Below are 19095 nucleotides of genomic sequence, written 5' to 3'. Positions count from 1 at the left end.
GCCTGCATCCCAGAAGACTCTCCTCTTACACAGAACATTCTAAGTTGGTTGCGCATGTGCACTATAACCTATCTGGGTCCTTCTCAAGCGGAGAAAACCAATAAGAGTTAATTAGCATCACAACGGACACCGGCTCCGACTTGGAGTCAGATGAAACTCAGGCACGCCTTTGAGATCAGAGATCCTGGATCCTCGGCATCAACAAATGGAAGGTCTCAGAGTTGAGATGTGTCTGCGGAATCTTCTGTAATGAACCCATAGTTCAGGGCATTCCCTGTAATTCTTATCACCTCCTGTCCTGAAGGTGTGATTTACCTCTGGATGTTATACTCCTGCTACTCTTTCCCCAAAGAACTGAAAGACTTGCATGGCCCTCTAATAGCCTGACATCACTATCTTTCAACTGGAAAATGACCATCAATCAATGTCGGCTGTCTTATGTTTGGGATCATCACTACTCGGTGTCAGTGAATCTATGGAGAAAGGAAATGATGTATTTACTACATAGCATCCAACTCTAGCTATTTCTTTTTAAAAAAACCCTTTCGCTATTAGAGGAAGGGTATAGTTTTTCCTCTTTTTTGGGCTACATTGCTGTCGATTCTTCCCAAAGCCATATATTTAGTTTCTATACCCAGAGAGGTATGGGGTTAACAGCAGAGCTAATGTTGTTATTAGAAGAAGGCTTTTTGATCTACGAGGTCATTCCAAGTGTAATTCTCACTCTCCTTGGAGATCTCTGCCACCTTTGGCAGCTCTTTGGTTTTGAGGAGACACTGGAGAAAGACAGATAGCCTCTTTAGATTGGTGATATACCGCGGCTATCTTCTGGGAGACTTCAGTTCATTTTGTGTCAAGACATGACACTCTTGTGAGGAAATGGAGGTGATCCTGGCTGGGGGCGTGCAGGTCTGGAAAGCAGTGGAAGGGCAAAGGCAGAACATGGTGAAAGAGGATATGATCACAGGTGTGCATGAGAGTAGAGATTGGAGGGCTATTCCGGGTTCTTTAATCTAGGCTTCTCCCTTGCTGGAGAAGCAAAGGTGTAACATTCAAGCAATGAAATGCAACATTCATGTGCGCTTATCTTCGGTACCTTGTCAGCCCCTTCTGCCTGTCCACCTCAAAGACTTTCACTGGCTCCCTCTGCCTCTCTCCCACTGACCCTGAACTTCTCAGCAACCACTTTGCATCATTATAGGAATATGGTAGATCAGGTGTCCTAACTCAAAGATGGAGACATACAATGAGTCCTCAAGCTCTAAGAGAATTATTCCCAGCACCTGCCCACTCACAGGAAATCACTGCCTACAAGACAGAACACGACAGGACTCTAAGACACGGGTTAACTTTTCAAGCTGTCATTCTGCCCCCTCCTCCAAGAGCCCAGGGCAAAATGCAGGAGGAAGCTGGGGAATGGTCCAGCTAGTTTGCATTAGCCTAGGGCTTCTGTAACAGGACACCAACACAGATCCAGGGACTATGCAAGTCAGGTGGCTACTTAGCCCAAACATCTTAGGCATATTCATGTATTTAAAACACGCTAATTACTAGATTCGAACTGTATAAAATATGTAATGAATGTTGTTTGTAGTTTTTATCGTGTTTAATAGTGTTTAATTTTTAAACTAGAAAATTCTGTTTTGGTGAAGTGTCGTAATATAACTACTTGCTTGTTATTTGCAGGGGCAATACTGAATGTACAGGGTGCTGTGCTGAGAGCTTCTCGTGTGTCAAGATTCCCCAGCCTCGCCCCACAGTGGACAAAAATGAGTATCATTTCCTATCATTTTTGCAGAGGTTTGAGGCGAGTGAGAAGGGAATGACGGAAGTGACTCGGAAATGACAAATGCCTCGAGGAATTTTGCGAGTTCTGTTGGTGCTGGTGAGGCAGTTGGCTTTCAACAGAGCAACTATTTCAGAAGAGAGGAATCACTCGTCCCACTAAAGATGCCACAATTGGGAGGATGCTCAGGGTAGATACATGAGTGTCTCTCCTGTTTTGAAGGCTGTTGATTTAAGGAGGCTGGAGCGGGGACGCATGTCCTGCCGAATTTCAGAACAGGTTAAGGAAGATCGCCCTACAGCCACACTGGCCTTTAGCAAGACAGATGGCATTTTACTTCTTAGAGATCACGGCACACATGTGGCCGCTGGCACGTGCCCCCACATTCACCATGCTGGGAACAGCAACGCACAATTAAATGCCATTCGGGGGACTGAATGAGTGAAGGTTCCTGGAGGGAGGAGGAGAGTAACAGATACTATACAACCCTGAGTCATCACCAGAGGAGGGGGAAATGCAAACTTACGTACACAGGAGTCTTCGGGATCAACTACAAGGGCCGCTGCATCATAGATGGAAGATCCACACTTACGGTACCGAAGACACATGTGTGTGAGTCTGTGCAGCTCTGAGCAAGACCACCGAAGCCAAGGGTGAGAGAGTGTCTGTGAAATACACAAATGGACATCCAAAGAGACTCGTTGCTCTCTGCCTGAGGGTCCTCCTGGGCCTTTTACTCCATGTGTCTTGGAAATGGACTACAAGGAAGCTAGTAAAGTGAACCATGAACACGCGGGTTTGCTATACTTTGGAGGAGCCTGGAGTTCTGGGGTTGGGCCGGGGCCATCATGGGAGGCAGAGCACTGAAGCCGAACCCCTTAAAAAGCCGAACTTCCTAGTCTCTGGCACACTCTGTCTCACTACACTGCAGATGCACTCTTGTTTTATTTTGTGACAGGTTTACATGCATACCATATTGCTTATTCTGTATCAGAGGAACCGTGAGGCATTTCTGATGAGGAAATTACAGGGTGGGCTGGTCTTAATGGAATTTGGAATATAGGAAATCGTCACATGACCACTGGCATCCGATGCGTCGTTATTGCGACATACCTGGAGGGCATGTCCAGGAGACTTGCCCTGGTGTGGATTGGTTTTTGGTTAAGAACTCACCTATCTGGGCTCTGGTGTGCTCGGCACACACCTCACAAGGTTCCTTGAGTGGAAGACTACGGCTTGGAGCCATGTGCAAAAGAACCAACTGAAAAATACCTTCCTAAATCCTCTTCCTCTGGTCAGGGCACTATTGGGGCATCCACCATTTACCCATCCAGACATTGGCCATTAGGTATGTTTCCCTATAGATATAAACATTAATGGAAGGTTTTAAACATCAGATTCGATACTAGGCATTTTCTTGTACACACGTCTATTGCTGCAGGAGTTTAAAACCCTGGGGGCAGAGTACATATTATTCTTATTTGCAGCATAAGGCATAACATGCTCTGAAATATACACGTCGCTATGGCCTCTACTGTCCCTGGAACAGTATGACGCCGTCGACCTCAAGGACGAGCGGAGATAGCCGTCGTTCGCAGCCTGAGACGGCAGCGAGTGTTTGTAAGGGTCCGAGGGGCACCTGCCGATCACTAAGCGTTGGTCATCCCCGTAGGAGTGGAGGAAAGGGTTCTCGGAGGTGTGGTCCGGCAAGAGGGACTTGCTCCGCTTGCCGACCTCCAGGCCCTGGGGGAAAAGGGAACCCTTGTTCCCCGCGAGTTTGCTGGAGGGGACGCTAAAGAGACTCCCGTACAGGTTTCCCTCCAGGAGCCGTTCACGGTCCTTGAGGCTGATGCTCCGGGAGGGCCTGCTAGGGTCCACCTCCCTGGGTTTGTCGAGGATGTTATCGTAGGAGTGCTGCCGGCTGATCCTCAGCTTGTTCTTTTGGAGTTGGAGGGCGCTGTTCGGGGCCCAGTCCTGCTGGTAGACCTCCTCCTGGGCGGCGGGGTTCCCCGTCTCCTGAAGCATCTGGTCCTCGTCGATGTCGTAGAGGTTCCCCATCCGTAGGCAGGCGTCGCACTTGAAGGGGGAGCGCACGGTGAAGTGGCCCGCGTAGGTGGGCAGGTTGGACAGGCAGCTCCTGCAGTGCGTGGAGTTCTGGCGGTACCGGTCGCTGCCCTCGCTGTGCGGGGAGCTCTTGTCTTTCAGGCTGAAGTGCTTGGAGTAGAGTTTGTACGGCTCATTGTTGGGGAGCACGTCCTCATCATGCAGGGCGTTCCGGTTGAGGGGCAGCGTGGAATCCCCCTTGCGGAAGCTCTCGCCGCGCTCCTGGTAGGTGTCGGAGAAGTCCACGTTCTCGGGGAGGGCCATGCTTTCCGCGAACGAGGGCGGGTCGAGGTGGAAACTGGGCTCCTTCTCGCCATCAATGGTGTAGATCTTGTCCCTGGGAGAGCTCGCTTTGGTTTTCAGGTAGGAGCGCTCTGCCTCGCTGCAGTCCTTGGGGTACTTGGAGGCCATGGTCCTCTTGAAGTTGTCCTTGGCCTTGTGGTTCTTATTGTTGTCTGGCTCCCGGTGGCACGCGGCCCGGCTCGATGTTTCAGAGACGTCCGAGTGGGCCACCTCTTCAGGAAGGTACCGAGGGCTCTTCAGGGAGTGGGTCCGGTTCTCCACGGGCCCCTCATCCCTCTGGGAGATGGGGTTCTGGGTCAGGGAGTCTTGGCGGAGCGACTCCATTGATTTCTTCCAAAGCTGCCGGGGCCGGGAATTCCCTTTGGACTCCGTGCTGACGGCCACCTCCACTGTGTTGGGGTTGGACTCATTGAGAGTCAGAGGATGCTGGCCCTGGAACACATAGTTGTTGAGGTTATCCTTGTGCCTGTTGGCCACGAAGGTCTGGAGTTCGTTCATGTTGTCCCCGAAGATGCTGTCTTTCCCCTGGAAGGACCGGTTGTCTGAGTAGACCAGGTTGCCCTTATCTGAAACCATGTCCATGATGAGGGAGCCTCGCTGGATGAAGTCCGCAGCTCTCTTGGGGGAATCCATCCTTGAGGAGTTCATGTTAGACAAGTTGGAGATGTTTTTGGCGGACCGAAGGAATTTTAACATGTTGCTCTGGGATCCAGTCAGGTTGAAGTCTGGAGACTTTTTCTTTTCTTCAATGTGCACTCCGTGGATGCAGCTGTAGATACCCTGTGGGGAGGAATGGAAAACACCGTTAGCAGCATTGGGGACACGAAACCGTGTCACACCTGAACTCTGTCTGCAAAGGAGAGACATAGGTGCCCTGGAGAAACAGTGAAATGCAATCTGAATCCTGATAATGTTCTTAAGTGTATGAGACCAGTGACAGAGCATCAGACTTCCCTTGTCTCTCTCGTTTGATTATGATTTACTTAGATTATCAAGATTATCTGACACTTTTGCCAATAGTCATACATGGAATTTGAGGAAAAAATATCCTCTAATTCTCATACAACTGGGCTTCCCAGGTGGTGCAGTAGTAAGAATCTGCCTGCAATGCAGGACATGTAGGTTTGATTCCTGGGTTGGGAAGATCCCCTGGAGTAGGAAATGGCAACCCACTCCAGTGTTCTTGACTGAGAAATCCCATGGACAGAAGAGTCTGGGGGGCTAGAATCCATGGGGTCACAAAGAGTCAGACGTGACTTAGCAACTGAACACCAACAACCTAAACGGAACAATCAGGTCCAGGCTTTAGGGTTTGACCTGGTTCTCCCGAGACTGACAGGGGTCTGGCCCAAGAAGGGGGTTGTGAAAGGGATGCGGAAGCTGCTGCCGACTCTGGGGTAAACTCGTGGGAAGGATGTGTGAGAAGTGTGGACTCGGATGACAGAGGCCCCACTGATCCCCACGGTAGGGATGCTCGTGTAACTGTGACAGCCACCACTGTTTGCCCTCCTGCATCTTTCTTGTTTTCTAGAGACAGTCTCCACTGCGTCAAGGAAGAGTAAACAGCAAGGCCTACAGCTGTGTGTTTGAGCATCTCTTCCTCTGACCTCTCCACCCCAGGCTGCAGGATGAAGACTGCCCAAGACGAGGTGACGGCCCTTCTCACCTTCCTGCAGCCTTTCCTCTAGTCTCCTTCTCTAGGCCCTGAGTGGTCTCTTTCCCTGCCAGGAGGCAGCGTCTCCTTTTTGTTTCTGAGGCTGCAGGATGTCAAAAGTACAAACGTGTATTTCACATAGAGCAGGGCTTTTGAATCTTGTATGCTAACTTAAGCTTTCCCTGACCAATTCGGTGATGTAATAGTCTCATAAGCTAACCTAGAGGGACTCTGCTATATTGGGTGAAAATCAGTGTGTCTCCTACATGTCTGAATCAGCCAAGATCAGAGCCTTTTCTTCCTGTTGTTAGCACTGTGAGAACATTAGCTTTTACATGTTTTTCTAACTTTGCAATTTTATTTTAATGAGCTTCTGTCTTCCTTTTAGAGATTTTGAGAACTCGCCTCCAACCTCCCCCATCAGAGTGGTGTGCTCCCGCCTGTCGAGATGAGCTCGTTGTCTCCGTATTTGCAAGAGGCTCTCAGAAGTGGCTGGGGAGCTGAGCTATGTTTCAAGAGTCAGGAGGATGGCAGCTGACTGCTTTTTCTCATCCCTGGTTTCCCCTGGGGCTCACTGGACACAGCTAAGGCAGTCCTCAGGTGCAGATCTGCCTGGCAAAGCCTCAGGAAGGAGTCATCATAATGGGGGCCTGTACCCCAGGTTGGGTTGGTGGGGGTTCTCCAACTGAGTTGATCCATCCTCCAGATGGGCTGATGGGGAGGTGGGAGTGTGTATTACAGAAGGGTGGGAAGAGTCAGAGGCCAGAAGCCCACTGGAAACGAGCCCCAGCATCATCTGTTATTAGCTCTGGGACCTTGGCTAAGTCACTACATCTTTTTGAGCCTCAAGTCCCACATCTGTAAAATGGGAATCATACTCTTTAAGGTGGATATCAGGGCAAGATCTGACAATGCAAGCAGAGCACCTCACGTGGATGGGGCTCTGTGAATGCAAGTGAGTGAGCTGCTCCCCATTGTGCTCCTCCTGCTTGTCACCCCTCTGTCCTCTCACACAGTGGCCCTATGATCAGAGCCGTAGGAAATGGGTGCTACCCTTTACTACTGCACATTAGCTCTGGAAAGTCATCGTGGCTTTCTGATTCCATATGCTGCCCAAACCCGACCCTGGAAGGCAGATCCCTGGGCTGGGGTTTCTTTCTTCCCTGCAGAGGTCTCCCTTTCCTCCTCTCTAGTATTCACATACTCCAGCTACCTTTTATGGCTTGTGTAAGTGATATGCCCTCTCGGCCCACGATGGGTTCAGATGAACGGAGCACTGGAGGCTCAACATGCTGTTCCAGACAACTGGCTCTGTCCATCCTCCAACTCCCAGAGGACCCTGACCACTCAGAACATTCTCAGTGGGGCCTGAGCACAACTGTCCTCCTTGGTTCCTTGGCACCCAGGCCTGATGCCTAAAGTTTCTGGTATCCTCTGCTTATTTGTGTCCCCCTAGCCTTCCAATTCATGCATTGAGATCCCAGCTCCCAAAGGTGATGTATTAATAGTAGGTGGGTGCTTAGGTCATGAGGTCCAAGGTGGGGCCTTTGGCAGGAGCACTTCTTATAAAAGAGACTCACAGAGCCCCTTCATTCCTTCAGCACAAGGGGACATCTGCAACATGGAAGAGGGCCCTCACCCCACCATGCTGACACACTGATCTTGGATTTCCAGCTTCCAGAACTGTGACTGTCATGTTTTTATTGTTGATGAAGCACTGAGCATGTGGTAATTTGTTAGAGCAGCTGGAAGGGCCCAAGATGACTGTTGTTATTTGCTAAGTTGTGCCCGATTCTTTTGCGACCCCATGAACTGTAGCCACATGAGGCTCCTCAGTCCATGGAATTCTTCAGGCAAGAATGCTACAGTGGGTTGCCATTTCCTCCTCCAGAGCATCTTCCCGACTCAGGGATCAAACCTACATCTCCTGCACCTCCTGCATCGGCAGATGGATTCTTTACCACTGAGCCACCTGGGAAGCCCCGGCTAAGACTCTTTATCACCTCTACTCTGTCGTCCCCACTGCAGGTCAGCCAGAAGCTGCCTCAGGCTCTCCTCTGAGCTCTCTGGAAGGATGCCATGGTTTCCACCTCCTTTGTCTCTGGCTTTGCTATGTTTCCCATTCCTCACATCTCAGGAGACAACCAAAGTGGTTCTCTTTCCTGATGACAGTGAATTTTTTTTTTTTTTTAATATAATGAAAGGGACAGTGTCTTGGAGAGGAAACAAAAGTTAAAGGCATCCCACAGAAGAGAGGATGTCTTTTTTGTAAGTCATAATGGACAAAAGTCACTGCTATGGGAGAAGCTTGGTTCTAATGTAAAATAAATGACCCTCTGAGTTCTGGCCTCTGCCCTTGGCCATTGCAAAAGGGCAGGCATCTCAGGTTTGTGTCCCGTGGGACATGGGGTCCCCTCTCCACAAGGGAGGAGGAGATGGAAGTTCAGGTCCTGGCTTGTCAAGGACACAACACAGCAACGCTGCACTGAGTTCCCCCTTCGTGCCTGTCCCTCAAGAGGCTTGGAACAGGAGGAGTGAGGGGTTTAGTTCATTTCTCAGAATAACAGTCCTCACTTGGCTTCCTTAATGGTATCTCAGACAGAAGGAGCGCTCTTTCAAAAACAAGCAAGATTTACAAGTAAAGGCAATTGTGTGCATTCGCTCATGGCAATCCCAGAATCATTTAGATATGGAAAGCCTTCAGTAATTGGCAGAGAGAATTAGCTTAAAGTTGGCTTAATACCTAGCTACATGCATGCACATTGTCATTTTTAAACAATCTGTGTGTTTAGATGCCATCAAGCTAATTAGGAAATATGTATTTGCATGGAGCTCAAGTTTAGTTGCCGCTGAACGGAGAAAATAAATCCTCCTGACTAAGCCTGTGTGTGCCTTCTGGATCTCTTAAAACCACCAAACCCCAAGAACACATAAGTTCCTCTTTAAATGATTATTTTGTTTCCCCAATAAGCATTAGCATCTAAAACTAGATGCTTCTAACTACACATTTTTCACCATGTTTCAAATCTTAATTTGTCCAGTTCTTTCAGAGTAAAACAAATTCCAAGGCGAGTAAATGGGAGAAATAGACAGATAAATAGATGGATGGATAAATGAATGAATGGATGGATAGATGGGCGGATGGATGGATAGATAGATGACATTGATTATCAGATAGATAGATAATATTCTACCGCGTTGGAAGATCAGTGAGCAACATGTATGTATGTAAAGTGAAAGTTTGTGTCAGTTGCGTCTAACTCTACGACACCATGGAACGTAACCTACCAGGCTCCTCTGTCCATGGCATTCTCCAGGCGAGAATACTGGAGTGGATTGCCATTTCCTTCTCCCGGGGATCTTCCTGACCCAAGAATTGAACCTGGGTCTCCTACATGGCAGGCAGGTTCTTTACCATCTGAGCCACCAGGGAAGCCCCTATCCTGTGCTGGAAGATCAGTAAACGATATATGTACATGCTTTTATCTGAGGCAAGTAAGCGACTAGCTTGTGTTGAACAGGTAAACGTCGTTCAGTTGTGTGCATATGTATGTGTGTAGTATGATTTGCATCAAATCTCTTAGTTTGCTTGTATTTGATGTCTGTTGCTTGGGTAAGATTGTGGGCTCAGGCTGTTACTACACCACCTAGAGTCAGATCCTGGCTCCAGCAAGGCTGAGTGGTGTTGGGTTTTTCCTCTAACCTTATAACTGTGAGTTTCCCCAACTCTAGGACCACATCAGTACCGACCTCATAGAAGTGGTTTGTAGGTTAAATGAGATGAAGAGTATAAAGTCCTTCCCTGGTGCCCGGGAAATAAATGGGTCCCCCAGATAGAAGCACTTTCCACGACTGTCATTGTGATGAATGCATCTCACCATGTGCACCTGTGTATGGCCACACGCACGTGCCATGGTGTGCAGCACGAAAGGAGACTTCTGCGGCTTTCATGTGAGTGCACTGACTATGGCGTGCATACTCTGTGCTGCTGTTTATGTCAGGCTGAACATGTATTTTGTTTTCTGTTTGAAGTGTGTGTGTTTTCTTGTGGTCCTTCAAGCCTATTTCATTTCAGGCTCTGTTGCATCACACATGTTCCTGTGGCTTGTTAGCTGTGTACACAGATGGTGTTGTGTCGTGATTCTGTTTGGTCACATGTGATCTCTTTGAAGGCATGCAAACGTTGTAACATGCTGCACAGGAATTTTAATAACGTCCTAGAGCATATCCGGGTGCTCGTCAGGGAGGCCGCAGACTGGCTGTGCTTAGCCCATGTGTTTTGGTGTTTTCTCTAGTTTTCAATGGAATTAGTTACTAGCATTTACAGACTGAGGGACATCCCTGGCCGTCCAGTGGTAAAGATTCCTCCCTTCTGTTGCAGGGGGTGCGGGTTTGATCCCTGGTTGGGGAAAAGAGCCTGCCTGGCTCACAGCACAACCAAAAAATTTTAAATAAAAATTGAAAGTTTTCATGTATAATCAGATGGCCATTTTCTCCTATCAAAACTGAAAATTGGCCTTGCCTTCCACTAAGACCATCCTCAGCAAGAGCAGAGAATGATCTTCTCCTTTGGGTTTGACACATTGTCATATTTTACCACAGTCTCCATTGCTCTCTCTCCTTGACACCCAGGCTCAGCTGCTATTTTTCATTCCATTTGTGCTATTTTTCTCAGGCCCGGCCTGCCTCATTCATTCACCTTCCATTTCTGGCTTGTACGGTCGTCTGGCTCATGAACACAGAATCCAGTGCCCTTTCCACACATCCAAGAAGGGTTGGTGAGTGAGGGGAGGGTGTGCAGACCCCCACCCCCTGCCCAGGGGTCCCAAAGCACTCTGGGAGCCCCTGTGCTTTTCTGGACCTGCCTGCTGCAGAGAGAAGAAGCCGTCAGGGATACTGACCCTGCTGATGGAGAAGAGCAGGCCCGGCCGGTCAGAGCAGACGCCCGTGAAGCAGAAGCGCAGCTTCCAGTAGAAGAGATGCTCCCAGATGAAGGTGATGAGGCTGAGCGCCATGGCGGCTGCCAGCATGTAGAACACGCCTGCCATGTTGTCGATGTCCAGCTGGCTGCTCATCACCTCATTCTTCTCGTTGTGGCAGATCCCCGTGAGCCACAGCGTCTCCAGCTCCTCCATCTCCCCTGGACGGAAGACAAGAGCCACAGGCAGTGAGGAGCAGGGCACGCACCTCGGGGCAGACACCCCTGCGCTTGGGGCAGACAGGTGTGACTTACAGCTGCACAACCTCAAGGGTGGGGGGGGACTGAGCTCTGCGTTCCCTCCCTGGTCAGCTGAAGATAATGATGGCAACACCTACGTAACATGGTTGCAGGAGGAGGCACTGAGATCCTGTCTAGAGAGAATTTGGCGTAGTCCCTGAATCTCTCTCTCTCTTTTTGGTCATTATTATCACGTTCTTCCCACCCTGCTTTGGGCTTCCCTGGTGGCTCAGACAGTAGAGAATCCACCTGTAATGCAGGAAACCTGGGTTCAATCCTTGGATTGGGAAGACCCCCTGGAGGAGGGCATGGCAACCCACTCCAGTATTCTTGCCTGGAGAATCCCATGTACGGAGGAGACTGGTGGGCTACAGTCCATGGGGTTGCAAAGAGTCAGACACGACTGAGTGACTAAGCACACAGCACCCAGCTTTTCTGTATCCCCACCCCCCGCATCCACCCAAGCCTAGAGCAGGACATGGGATAAGCTGACAGTAGGCGGCAGTGGGAAGACTCACATTCTTGTTATGACTCCATCACTGACTAGCTGTGTTACCTCAGAGCCACAGTGATCCTGTCCGTGAAATGGGTAGAATAATAGCGCATACTCCCTCCGGTTCTAGAGAAGATCAAAGGAGCTCACATATGCAAAATTCTTAAATGTAGTGCCTGGCGCATGGTAAGTACTCCTAAATAGTAGCCTGCAAGGGTTGTTGTCCAGGAAGCACCCAGCACAGAGCTTGGTACACGTTTGTACAGGAAGTATACACTAGTCATTTCTTTGTTTAGAGCATCAAAGATTATTCCAAAAAGTCACCTCAAGCAATGCACTTAGGGCACAGCATGTTCCTTGCAAAGAAACAACTCAATCGCTTCTAAATGGCCCCTTGCAAACTAAATACTTCCCCAGGCAGGCAACTAAAGAAGCAGGTGGGGGTTTCAATGGGGGAAAAAAAAGCATTATTTTGTCTCTCTTTTATGTGTATTTTATCCAGTTGCCATTTAGGAGGAAATTCTCTGGCCTAAATGTCTAGTAATTATACTAACTGTCTAGCAATTCACTAAACCATGGTGCTTAGACTATGATTCAGGCCTTTAAAAGTTATCCTTCAAAAACAGTGAAAATCAAAAAAGATGCCTAGAATGTTAAGTGAAGTGTACGACTAATATTGTATATACATGTGATCTCTAAGATATAAAAGATAGAAGTATAGGATTAAGAAATACACATGACTATGTATAAAATAGGTCCACAACAAGGATATATTGTACAGCACAGGGGAATGTAGCCATTATTTTGTAATAACTTTAAGTGGAGTATAATCTATAAAAACATTGAATCGCTATTTGTGCATTTTAATATAACATTGTAAATCAACTATACTTCCAAAAAAAAACAACACTTGCAGAGAAAAAGAAATGCTCAAAATGTCTGATTTTCTTTGAAGAGATTAATCATAATTATTGCCTTTACACCGCTCTCTTTAAGTTTTATGAAATGCGTGTATATTGCTTTCTGTTTCTTCTCACTCCTGAAACACTTGCCTGAACATAGAGGCCGAAGGTGCCACTTATTTTTCTTAGACCTTTTGGAGATGTTATAAAGTGTCCTTCTGACCTAGATTGTAATTGTTGAGAGGTCAGCTCATCATGTATTTATCATTACTTTCTGTGCAATCTATATTTCCTCTCTAATCGCTTTTGAGAATTTAATTCTTTGTGTGGAATCCAGGTGTGGATATGTTTCATTTGTTCTGCTCTGGACTCTGTGATTCTGTGATTCTTCAATCTGATGACTCATAACTTTAATTTGGGAAGAATTTCACCCATCATTGCTTTGACTATTAACTTTCCCCATCTTTTAAAAAATTACCAGACTTTATTTTTAATTTTAAATTCAGAGAAAAACTGAGCAGAAAGTGGAATCCCCATAGAGCCTCTCTTCCCATTCCTCTTGGTTTCCCCTATTAACATCTGGCATTGATGTAATATACTTTTGTAACTTATGAGCTAAATGCATTATCATGAACTACAGCCCATAGTTTATATTGACCACCCTGGTAGCTCAGCAGCTGGTAAAGAATCTGCCTGCAATTCAAGAGACCTGGTTCAATTCCTGGGTTGGGACGATCCCCAGGAGAAGGGAACGGCTACCCACTTCACTATTCCTGGGCTCCCCCGGTAGCTCAGCTGGTAAAGAATCCGCCTGCAATGTGGGAGACCTGGGTTTGATCCTTGGGTTGGGACGATCCCCAGGAGAAGGGAATGGCTACCCGCTCCAGTATTCTGGCCTGGAGAACTCCATGGACTATCCCATGGGGTCACAAAGAGTCGGACACTACCGGGTGACTTTCACTTCACTTCACTTCACGTAGTTTATATAAGGGTTCAATCTTTGTGCTGTACAATTCTCTGGGTTTTGCCAACGCTTAACATCATGTATCCACCAAGACAGTATCATACAGAACAGTTTCACTGCCTTAAACATCCTCTGTGATCCAGCTGTTCATCCTCTGTCACCCCTCATTCCACCCCTTGGCAACCACTGATCTTCTCTTTCTATAGTTTTGCCTTTTCCAGAACATCGTATAGTTGGAACCATACACTACAACCTTTTCAGACATGCTTCTTTCTCTTAACAAGATGCATCGAAAGTTCCTCCATATCTTTCCCTGGGTTTATAGACCTCTTCTTTTTATCTCTAAGCCGTATTCTACTGCATGGACATATAGTTTGTTTATGCATTCAACTACTGAAGGATATGGGGCTTCCCAGCTGGCTCAGTGGTTAAAGAATCCACCTGCAATGCGGGAGACCCAGGAGATGCCGGTTCAATCCCTGGGTGAGGAAGGTCCCCTGGAGAAGGGAATGGCAACCCACTCTAGTATTCTTGCCTGGAAAATCTCATGAACAGAGGAGCCTGGTGGGCTACAGTGCATGGGATTGCAAAGAGTCAGGCACGACTGAAGCAACTGAGCATGCATGCATCCGCTGAAGGATATCTTGGTTGTTTCCAAGTCTGGACATTTATGAAAGAAACACAAACATTCATGTTTAAGTTTCCATGAGGATATAAGTTTTCAATTCATTTCGGTAAATACCTAAGGGCATTATCAGTGACTATATTGTAAGACTATATCTAGCCTTCTTGGAATCTGCCAAACAGTCTTTCAAAATGACTGTACCATTTCGCATTCCCATCAGCAATGAGTGAAGCTCCTGTTCATATAATACATCCTCACCAGCACTGATTTTGTTTTGGATTTTGACCATTCCAATAAGGTGTGCATCACATTGTTTTAATTTGCAAGTCCTTTGCAAATCCTTAACATGATAATCTTATCCTCAGAAAATTTTGTTTAAAATACTCTAGACAGGGACTTCCTGGTGGTCCTGTGTTTGGGACTCCACGCTCCCAATGCAGGGGGCATGGGTTCAATCCCTGGGCAGGGAACTAAGACCCTACATGCCACACAGCTCCTTAAAACAATCCTAATAAGCTACTTTTAAATTCTGTTTAAAAATATTCAAGACATTCTCACTCTGTCCTCTTGGTTATTAACTTTGTTTTCATGTTTTTCATTCCTTCATTGTTCTGTCTTCAATTTATCTGATTCCCACAGATCTATTTTCCAGTTCATTTATTCCTTCATTGGTAATATTTGACTTTATGTTTTAGTTTTTAATCTATTTTAATTGTGACATTCATTTAGTTATTTTAAAATTCTGCCCGCTCATTTTGTCCTAATGCCCTACTTCGGTTGACTCTGAAAACTTTTATACAGTTTGGAATTTCAAACCTATAGTCTTTCCGATTATTCTCAGCCTCATACCCCGCTCCACCCACCACCCCCCACAAGCCATCTGAATTCTCAGGGTTCTGTTCTGTTTGCCATGAGTGCTGACTCTCATGGTAGATTACTTCCTTGTGGCATTTGTAACTTTTGATTATGAGCGCATCTTCAGCAAAGCTGTTCTCTCCCTAAACCCCATGGGGCTCCCAAGCAACTTGGGTTACAGACAAGGCCTCATGGAGGGGCTCTGGGTTTGCTCTGGCCATGGTTCCAGGGGCTTTCAATGTACCAGTTTTTAACTTTTATTGGAGTATAGTTGCTTTACAAAACTGTGTTTGTTTCTGCTGCACAGCAATGTGAGTCAGCTGTAGGTATACACATATCTCCTCTTCCTTAGATTTTCTTCCCATTTAGGTCATCACAGAGCATTGAGGAGAGTTCCCTAAGCTAGACAGTAGGCTCTCATTAGTTATCTATTTTCCTGATGCTGGGAAACATTGAGGGCAGGAGGGGACGATAGAAGATGAGTTGGTTGGATGGCATCACTGACTCAATGGACATGAGTTTGAGCAAACTCCAGGAGATAGTGAAGGACAGGGAAGCCTGGAGTGTTACAGTCCATGGGGTTGCAAAGAGTTGGACACTATTAGCAACTGAACACTAACAGTACATAGTATCAATAGTATATACGTGTCAATCCCACTAGTATCAATAGTATATACATGTCAATCCCGATCTCCTAATTCATCCACCCTCCCCTTTCCCCACTTGGCGTCCATACGTTTGCTCTCTGCATCTTTGTGTGAAAGAAATCCGACCGTTTTACTCCACCATTTAACATACATTTAAACCTCCATACTAATTTGAGTTTTAATCTCTCAGCTTCAAACAGATGTTAAGCTCCTTGTACTTCCTTTGCTATGATGGACTGTTTTTTTCTAGTCTCCTTTTCACAGACTCCTTGACAGTCTCAGATTGAAGCCGTGGTATCATCTCCTTGCACAGTTCAGGGCCTCCCTGTGGATGTTAAAGCCCCAGGTCCCACCCCTCTTGCCTGTCTCCCTGTCAGCACCACAGCTGAAGCATACCATGAGGATTCCCATTCCCCTCTGTTTCTGGCACCAAAGGATTTCTCTTCCTTTTGGCCTTTGCTGTGCATTGTGGGCTTGCATATGTGTGTATGTGTACATACCTATAATGCTGCATTTTTATGCAGTTTGTAGCATGAAGGGGTCCTACATCAGTTAAGTTTCCATTGTACCACTACCATCTATGCATGTACAACTTTTGTGAAAGTGAAAGTGTTAGTCGCTCATCGTGTCTGACCCATGGACTTTAGCCCACCGGGCTCCTCTGTCCATGGAATTCTCCAGGAATACTGGAGTGGGTCCTTCTCAAGGGGAATCTTCCCGACCCAGGGTCGTAACCTGTGTCTCCAGCATTGCAGACAGATTCTTTGTTGTCTGAGCCATCAGGGAAGCCCCATAAATTTTGTAATCATGATTTTTTAAAAGCATACATATTTATGGGAGAAAAACTCTTTCTCTCTAACTCAACTCTTTCTCTCTAACAGTCTCCTGTACTGTTCTCACAAATGTCATGGGACAGTCAGCAATATGACCTCACCGTCTGCCCAGCACCACCATTGACTCGTCCAAATTCATTGCCTGCTGTATGCTTCAAGATTTACCTGGTGGCTTCCTCCTCTCCCCAAAACACCAATGCCATCCTTCCAAAAATACTGTGTTTTGACTTTCTCCCTCCCACTGGAGTTTGTGAGGACTCAGAAATGGGTCTTTTCATTACATTTTGTCAAATTCCCAGCATATCTTCCCTTTGGTATTGTCCCAAGGCTTCCCTGATAGCTCCAGGAAGAACTAAGAATCTGCCTGCAATGCAGGAGAGCCCAGTTTGCCCAGTTTGATTCCTGGGTCAGGAAGATTTGCTGGAGAAGGGATAGGCTACCCACTCCAGTATTCTTGGGCTTCCCTGGTGGCTCAGCTGGTAAAGAATCCACCTGCAATGCAGGAGACCTGGGTTTGATTCCTGGGTTGGGAAGGTCCCCTGGAGAAGGGAAAGGCTACCCACTCAAGTATTCTGGCCTGGAGAATTCCATGGACTGTATAGTCCAAGGGGTCGCAAAGAGTCAGACATGACTGAGTGACTTTCACTTTCACTTACTTTTCACTTTCAAAGAGAGACAGAGCTTCCCAGGTGGGACTCTTGGTAAAGAACCCGCCTGCCAGTGCAGTAAACATGAGAGATGCGGGTTCGATTCCTGGGCCAGGAAGATCTCTGGGCTAGGAAGATCCCCTGGAGGAGGGCATGGCAACCCACTCCAGTATTCTTGCCTGGAGAACTCCATGGACAGAGGAGCCTGGCAGGCTATAGTCCATTGGGTCGCAAAGAGTCGGACACAACTGAAAAGACTTAGCCCGCACACAAGGAGAGACAGAATGTCTGTAACAGGGTCAGTCTCAGTCGAAGGAATATCATTTTGATTCCTTTCAGGATGTAAATACAAAGATTTTCCCTCTGCCTTTTGCTCAAACACCTCTCTTTGAAATAGGTCAACTTGGCAAACCAGACCCACCTCCCGAAAGGGGGGCAAACACACATTTCTCAACACCAGTTACAACTTGTTCCAGTCATTCTCCAGCCATTCATTTCCTGCCTCATGGCCTTTTCTACTAGTGCACTGAACTGTAGTTCAAATACTTTCTAATTTCGTTTTTAATTTACTCAAATATTGTCATCTCCTTGAGGGAGATCAGGAACCACGTTTTACGATTTTGATTATTTCTCAGGCCTGCAGCAGGTAGTAAGCATTGCATCCATATTTTCTGTCTCTTTCCATCTCCAGGCTTAAATTGGGCAGCACTGCAAGAAAAAAAATATGGTCAGATCTATTGGGTGAGCTTTTCTGCCACATAAAGAGAGGAAGAGTCGGACATGACTAAGCAATGAACACTTACTTAAAGAGAGGAAATACAAAGCAAAAGGGAGTGGGCTTGAGAGTAAAAGGCTGGAGAGTACATCCTCCGTTTAGGGAAAAGCCCAAATGTCATTTTCTTTCCTCTACCAGGAAACAGCCTGTGTTGCTCAGTCCGTGTCAGTTCAGCCCATTACAGAGGCCACAATCTTTGTCAGTGTGATCTTAGGACGTGGAGCTGGTCAATGGGGGCAATTAAACGCCTTTTCTAAAGCAGACTTATTCTTGCTGGAAGACAAAAACTAACAGCTCCTGGTGGCAGAGGGAGGTTGCAGAGCTTTGGGTTTGCAGCCAGGGCAATACTTGAAATCCCCTCCCCACCGACAGCACAGCTCCCAACTCCATGACATGGAAAGCCCTCTCTTTCCCTCTCTGTTTCTACACCCAATGACGGGAGGCTCACATGCACTTGAAAATGCCCCTGCAGGCATGGAGGTCATGCCTGTTTCAATGTTCTTGCTGAATCTGTCTTCAGGGGAGGTGGCACTGCCAGCCGCGTGCATCCTCTGCTGGTCTCTGAGCTCTGTGCCACGCTAAGGAAGGCTGTGACGTCCTGATCACAGAGCAGGACATCATAGCTTTTTCCCTTCCTCTTCCTCCTTCTTTCTTTCTTTCCGCCTCCCTTCCTCCCTCCCTTTCCCTCTTTCTTTCCTCTCCCATTCTCTCTTCCAGCTTTCTCCCACAGTTACTAGTTAAAAGGCAGAGTGATGTGGCTTCAAAATGCGGGAGCCATAAAGATGCAAAATCCAAAAGGGACCACGTGAGAACTGAGCTGCATTGTGTGGCATCTGAGACCCTCTTCCATCTTCTTCTTAGATGCTGCTGTTGCAAGAGGCTATGTGAAGTGTACAGGGTGGTCAGACGAAAGGGACAGAAAGGATGTAGACAGTGAGGCCTCACATACAAACACAGGACTTCTCACATTATCCATCCCCTCACAAAGTCGAAGCCAGGGGTTTCAGATTTGCAAAAGAGAATTAGATGAAAATTCAAGTAGACACCATCCAGCAAATTACAAGAAAGAATGCTTCAGGTAGAAAATAACCTAGAATAAGCTACAAAAGGGATCCCCCTTCCCTGAAGTGTTTAGGGAACGTGTTGAACCACCCTGTAAGGTCTAAACAGTTACAGGAGGTAGAACAAGGGTCAGACTGCCTAAGATCAATTCGTCTTCAACACTTACTACCCAGTTGATCTTGGATCTGCTACTCTGCTTATCTATGCATCCACTCATCCATTCACTGA

At 47.1% G+C, this 19095-nt stretch overlaps 1 protein-coding gene across 1 annotated transcript in view; it reads right to left on the bottom strand.

Annotated features, from left to right (window-relative positions):
• Window positions 1-3172: 3172 nt before the first annotated feature.
• Window positions 3173-19095, bottom strand: part of GRIN2A (glutamate ionotropic receptor NMDA type subunit 2A) — a 436390-nt gene continuing 420467 nt past the window's right edge. Inside the window, exons 11-12 of the mRNA XM_052664054.1 lie at window positions 10748-10986; window positions 3173-4972 (exon numbers count right to left, since the gene is read on the bottom strand). Coding sequence (XP_052520014.1) covers window positions 3173-4972; window positions 10748-10986 — 2039 coding nt within the window. The remainder of the gene's footprint in view (window positions 4973-10747; window positions 10987-19095) is intronic.

Source organism: Budorcas taxicolor, chromosome 2 (genome assembly GCF_023091745.1).
Source record: "Budorcas taxicolor isolate Tak-1 chromosome 2, Takin1.1, whole genome shotgun sequence".
Lineage (NCBI taxonomy): Eukaryota > Metazoa > Chordata > Mammalia > Artiodactyla > Bovidae > Budorcas > Budorcas taxicolor.
The sequence above is the reverse complement of the archived record's forward strand: the minus strand, read 5'-3'. Positions and strand labels throughout refer to the sequence as shown.